Source organism: Asterias rubens, chromosome 7, assembly GCF_902459465.1.
Source record: "Asterias rubens chromosome 7, eAstRub1.3, whole genome shotgun sequence".
In the NCBI taxonomy this organism is placed as follows: Eukaryota; Metazoa; Echinodermata; class Asteroidea; order Forcipulatida; family Asteriidae; genus Asterias; species Asterias rubens.
In genome coordinates, this window is record NC_047068.1 from 5,931,258 (window position 1) to 5,937,770 (window position 6,513).

The 6,513-nt window shown below is 37.3% G+C and overlaps 1 protein-coding gene across 1 annotated transcript in view; it reads left to right on the plus strand.

Moving 5' to 3' along the window:
- Positions 1–2,408, plus strand: part of LOC117293093 (TPR repeat-containing protein DDB_G0287407-like) — a 29,887-nt gene extending 27,479 nt beyond the window's left edge. The window contains exons 25-26 of the mRNA XM_033775309.1: positions 312–536; positions 2,063–2,408. Of these exons, the coding sequence (XP_033631200.1) occupies positions 312–536; positions 2,063–2,122 (285 nt within the window). The 3' untranslated portion in view covers positions 2,123–2,408. The remainder of the gene's footprint in view (positions 1–311; positions 537–2,062) is intronic.
- Positions 2,409–6,513: the final 4,105 nt, after the last annotated feature.

Sequence of the window (6,513 nt, forward strand, 5' to 3'; positions counted from 1 at the left end):
TTCGACTAGAGTACTCTAGTTATCGTCAGGAGATTGAAAATGACTAGAGCAAGCTAGTCGAACCACACATGGTCTTCCCGCAAATCAAATATGTATTGATACCTCACAGTGCAATTCCTTGAATCCCATGTTTCATATCATCGTGCATTATTTCTCCAATGGTTGCACCATGAACTGACAGATGGGTCAAAAACACAATATTTTGCAAATCGTTTTTGTTTTCTTTTTGGTACAAACTATCGACAAACTGATTAACATTACAAATAATAATTCATCCTAATAGTTTATTTCTGTGAATGAAATTCCACCAGGTGGTCTTGGAGAATCTCGCCAAGTGTCACAGTATCTACAAACGCTACCCAGAGGCCCTTGAGGTGATGGAGCGAGCATTGGTCGTCAACCCTCAGGATATTGACCTACTGATACTTAGGGCTAACCTTCTTGGGATGAGCGATCAACTCAAGGAGAGTAGAGAGAGGCTCCTGGAGGCAAAGAGGATCGCCGAGAAGAAAGATGACCAAGAAAATGTAGACAAGGTAGACATTGCACATCTTTCTGTACCTTACGCCCCCTCTCGCATTCTTCGTGCCTTTTAACTATTCCTAGAACTTCCTCATCGTAAGGCGATCGTGCCTTTTCTGATTGTGCTCCTAAACTTTGGAACGCTCTACCTAATAACATCAGATGCTGTTGTTCTCTTCCATTGTTTAAAAACTTGCTGAAAATTCTATTATTTAAATCCACATACACTTAGCTTGTTACATGTCTTGACTTAGATTATTCACTGTATACATGTAGTTGTTCATTGTATTCTATATTTCTTTTTTGTTGTATATGTCTTTTTTTTCTTCATTCTGCGCCTTGGAAAAGTGTCTTGTACCTAGATATATGGCGCATTATCATCATTATCGTTATCGTTATCGTTATCGTTATCGTTATCGTTATCGTTATCGTTAGCGTTAGCGTTAGCGTTATCGATATCGATATCGTTATCGTTATCGTTATCGTTATCGCTATCGCTATCGCTATCGCTATCGCTATCGCTATCGCTATCGTTATCGTTATCGTTATCGTTATCGTTATCGTTATCGTTATCATTATTATTAGGTGTGCGTTGGCTACTTCCATTGCTAATGATTTGTGGTATATGATGCCTAATGCCAAAAACAGATAGCTCTTAAAAAATGTGAAATTAACACCACCACAGATTTCGTGTATACACACTCAACATTTCTGGGTACAATCACAGTTGACGATTTCAAATGGCTAATAATAATATAATAGCAAAGTCTTATATAGCGCACGTATCTACCAAACAAGGTACTCAAGGCGCTGAGTATATATACAAACTTTCAGAAAGATAGATAATCATTGCAGTAATGAGTTTTGAGACCCAATTATTTAGCACCTTATAAGGGTTTACAAGGTGCTACGGCGCATACAGCAGCCACAGCCAGGAACACCGGGGCGAACCCCTTCTCTTTTCGAAAAGTGCACTGGGTTCTTTTACATGCAGTTACCAACACATAAGACCAACAGCTTTACGTCCCATCCGAGGGACGAAGCAATGATAAAGTGTCTTGCTTAAGGACACAAGTGTCACGGCTGGGGATTCGAACCCATACTCTGCTGATCAGAAACACCAGAGTTTGAATTCGGTGCTATTAACCGCTCGGCCACGACACTTCCAAAACAGAACAAGAACAACTTTGGCACATTCTCTATCGAATGCTGTCAGTTGACCAGCTGATGTAATACACTTACCCAAAGACAAACCATTGTGTAGTGTGCACATACACCTACCATGTACACACATTTCTTACTTTAGTGTAAAGAGTAATTTTTCAGATCCTTTAGTTGTTTGTAGAATTTTTAATGGTTTCATTTAGGTAACAGCTGGTCTGGCCTAATTTCATAATTATTTGTTTTGGGCTTAAATTGAGGAATATATAAGCTTTCGTTTTTCTTCTATCGCTTTTCATTTTGCTGTTAAGCGCTTTGAGGAATGCCAATTCATATTGCGCTATATAGATACTGTTTTATTATTATTATTTTTTATTAGATTACTGCAATTTTGAAGAATCTGGACAAGATCATCATCAGCGCCAGTGCAAATACTTGATGATCAAGGATGTCAGGTGTTCTGTGCCCACACCAGGTACTCTTCCTGACGTAACTCGAGGCTGGATTGATTTGAACATTAACTAGAGAAGAGCTTTCATATAATTAGGTTTTTTTTAGTCCACGTTGGGTCACCTAGATATTAAGCACATTAATTAAAACCCCTTATACTCTTTATGCACAGGAGATATCAGGGACCTTTGTTCACACATTATTTCGCTTAAAGGCAGTGGACACTATTGGTAATTACTCAAAATAATTATTATCATAAAACCTTACTTCGTAACAAGTAATGGAGAGCTGTGGTGAGAAACGACTCCCTCTGAAGTGACATAGTTTTTGAGAACGAAGTAATTTTCAACGAATTTGATTTTGAAACCTCAGATTTAGAATTTGAAGTCTTGAAATCAAGCATACTTTGTATCACACTGATGTATTTTTTCAATTGTAAATTTTAAGGCAGAGATTAATATAATAGAAAGGTTATAACAACTCATTGTACATTTGATGTCATGTGACCGGTCAGGTGGAGTTTCTCTCCACTCTCCACTCAAGGCAATTGCTCTAACCATAAGACTGTCAAGGAAATGCTCATGATGCACATCAATTTAAACAAATATATTGATATAAACTGCTCACAAAAAGTAAGGACACTTTTTTCAACCCAGTATATTTGTTATTATTTAATACTCTCTTTGTATATGGTATATATCAATGCAAAGCTGAACTGTTCCTCTTTAAAATGATACCGTAATTGCAATGATTACATGTTGCTGAACTTGACCACGTTAATGAGAATGAGACAAAGTCACAAATCAAATGTGCCAAAATTTGCAATTTTGTGTTACCGTGTGAACAATCAAATTGACACTGTAATTCAAACAAGCAAGACAACTCACTGATCTTAATACACTTTATTGATACAAGAAGTTTAGTAACGAGTGGATGATCCGAAGGCGTTGATGACAGCCTGGCACCTTCTTCTCATGCTGCACAAAAGTCTTGTGATGCGCTGATGATGAGGGATGGCGTTCCATTCTTCATTAAGGAACATGGTTAGTTCAGCCACAGTTATGTGTTGGTGGTTCTGGCGCGGACAGCGAGGCCAAGCTGGTCCCACAGATGTTCCATGGGATTCAGGTCTGGACTGTTGGCGGGCCAATCCATCCGGTGCACCCCAACATTGTTCAGGTAGTCAGTCACCAGTCGGGCTCGATGGGGGCGAGCGTTGTCATCTTGAAAGATGGCATTTTGGTCCAAGAGTCTGCAAGTATGGGATTGCAATCTGCTGTAGAATATCGTCTTGCAAATACCCATCAAACAAGGTGTTTTTCAAGAGATGAGGGTTAATTGTGTCGGATGAGCTCACGTGTGCAAATCTTTGTGTAAACCATTAACGGTTCTGAAAAGCTTGATCGGTTTGATTATTGAGCATTACCAATTGACCATTTAGCACAGAAAACGGTAATTTTGGCACATTTGATTTGTGACTTTGCCTCATTGTTATGCATGTAGCCAAGTTCAGCAACATGTAATCATTGCAAATGTGGTATCATTTTGAAGAGGAACAGTTTAGCTTTGCATTGATATATACCATATACAAACAGAGTATTAAATAATAACAAATATACCTTACTTTTTGTGAGCAGTTTACATGATAAAAATGCATGTAAAGTCTTTATGCAATTCATGTTATGTTACAGCTTGTTGAAGTATTTTTTACATATACATTTTACTTAGTTAGTACGTGTACATGTACATATGTACTTAAAGAGTGTCTGGAAGTTCAATTTAGTTTTGTTATGCACTTATTTTGAAATAGACAGCATCTCTAACCTCATGTTAAAAATCTGTAATATTTTATTATAAACTGTTCCAGCACAGCATGTTAGACTGGTATTTTTTGTATCAATCTTTTCGTAAAGAAAGGTTATCAAATATGATTGCATTTCACACTGTTTTAAAGACAGTGGACACTATTGGTAATTGTCAAAGACCAGTCTTCTCACTTGGTGTATCTCATCATAAACATAAAATAACAAACCTGTGAAAATATTAGCTCAATCGGTCATTGAAGTTGCGAGATAATAATGAAAGAAAAAAACACCCTCGTCACACAAAGTTGTGTGTGATTAGATGGTTGATTTCGAGACCTCAAGTTCTAAACTTGAGGTCTCGAAATCAAATTCGTGGAAAATTACTTCTTTCTCGAAAACTATGTCACTTCAGAGGGAGCCGTTTCTCACAATGTTTTATACCATCAACCTCTCCCCATTACTCGTCACCAAGTAAGGTTTTATGCTAATAATTATTTTGAGTAATTACCAATAGTGTCCACTGCCTTTAATGTAAGGTAAGAGACTTGCAAAACATAGTTAAAGGCGCACATGCAACCAAAAAGTAGGGTATTATATTTTTGTATATTATTTTATGCCAATAATGAAAAACTGAAATCACTGTTCAATAGATGCAATAAATGTATGTCTTTAATTATTTTAAAGGAAAAAAGACATGATCAAGAAGATAAGACAAAACTGTTTGCCTCCTTTCTTGTTTACAAGCCTTGTGAACGTTTTAGAGCAAATTTGAAATGTTCACGGCTTGTGCCATCAAAAAGGACAAGACTTGCCACTTACTGCCTATTTTCAAAAAAAAAAGAAGACAAGACTAACTCCTTATTGCCTATTTTCAACAAAAAGACAAGACTAACCCTTATTGCCTATTTATAAAAACAAAAAAAGACTTACCCCTTATTGCCTATTTTCTTTAAAAAAGACAAGACTAACTCTTTATTGCCTATTAAAAAAACAAAAAACAAGACTAACTCCTTAGTGCCTATTTTCAACAAAAAAAGACAAGACTTACCCCATATTGCCTATTTTAAACAAAAGAGACAACACTAACCCCTATTGCCTATTTTCTACCAAAAATACAAGACTAACTCTTTATTGCCTATTAAAAAAAAAGACAAGACTAACTCCTTGTTACCTATTTTCAACAAAAAAGACAACACTAACCCCTATTGCCTATTTTCATAAAAAAAAAAATACCAGATTTGCAAATTTTTTGATATTTTCATAAAAAAAGACTAACCCCTGTTTGTTTACTTTCAACAAAAAAAGGCAATAGTAACCCCCTATTGCCCCTTTTCCTAAGGCAAGACTCGACCTTTTTTTCTACAAAAAGAGACAAGAGTTACCCCTTATTGCCTCCACCAAAATTTCAAGACCTAGTCGCCACTTCTCCACAAAAAGGTCACTAAAAAAGTAACACCACTTATGTTTTCTCCTAAACTAAGGATGCACTTGAACTTTTAAGGGTTACGGGTCCAGCCTACCATCACTACGATAACAAACACACTTCAAGGGTATTCACTACCATCAAAATAACAAACGATCACCTAACTACAATCCAGAAAGTTAATATTGCCGTGATAAATGTTTGTGTTTTAAGACAGACTCGCAAATAAGACTACATCCGTTCGGGTAGCAATTTTTCTCATGCACGACGAAATTGAAACTGTCGTATATAGTTCTTTTCAAGGGGGAACTTTTTGTTCTTCTAAATCGATACACAAAAAAACCTTATACAAAAACAGGAACCTTTTTGGAAAATCAGGAACATTTTTGAGGAAGACAGTTCCATACTACAGACAAAAACATGCGTCCGGGTACCACTGTAGATTGTCCCACACACGAGTACCAGCAACAGTGTCTCGCGCTTCTTCACGATTTTTCAGTGAACCCGCGTCAACTTTGAGTGCGTGTCCGGACCAATCACGTCTCGTGCTGGGAGGCATAACTTCCTAAACTGGGTCACGTTGGCTCGACAGTCAGGGGCTGCCGTGACGTGAGATGTCCCAGGAAGACAGGTCGCCTTGTATAATAATGTGCGGCTGATGAACCTTTCATATCAGCTGGCCCCACGATGGGGGGAAAAAAAAAAGACAGAATGGAAAAAAACCTATTGTGATATCGTTTTTGTGTATCATGATATATTCCCGTTTCCTTTTAAAGGCACTTGACACCATTGGAAATAAATCAAAATAATTGCAAGCGTAACAACTTAATTGGTAACGAGCAATGGTAGTATACAACATTGTGAGAAATGGCTCTCTCTGAAGTATCATAGTTTTTTGAGAAAGGTAATGTCTCACTCACTTCAACTGAACATTTCATAACACAAAATAATGCAGCAATGGTATTTTTTCTTCCATCATTCTCTTGCAGTTTCGATGACCAATTGAGCTTATATTTTCACAGGTTTGTTATTTAATGCATAATGTTGGGATACACCAAGTGAGAAAACTGGTCTCTGACAATTTACCAAAGGTGGTCCAGTGCCTTTAATGAGATGTTGCCAAGCGGTCGCGACTCGAGCGCTAGGCCAGAC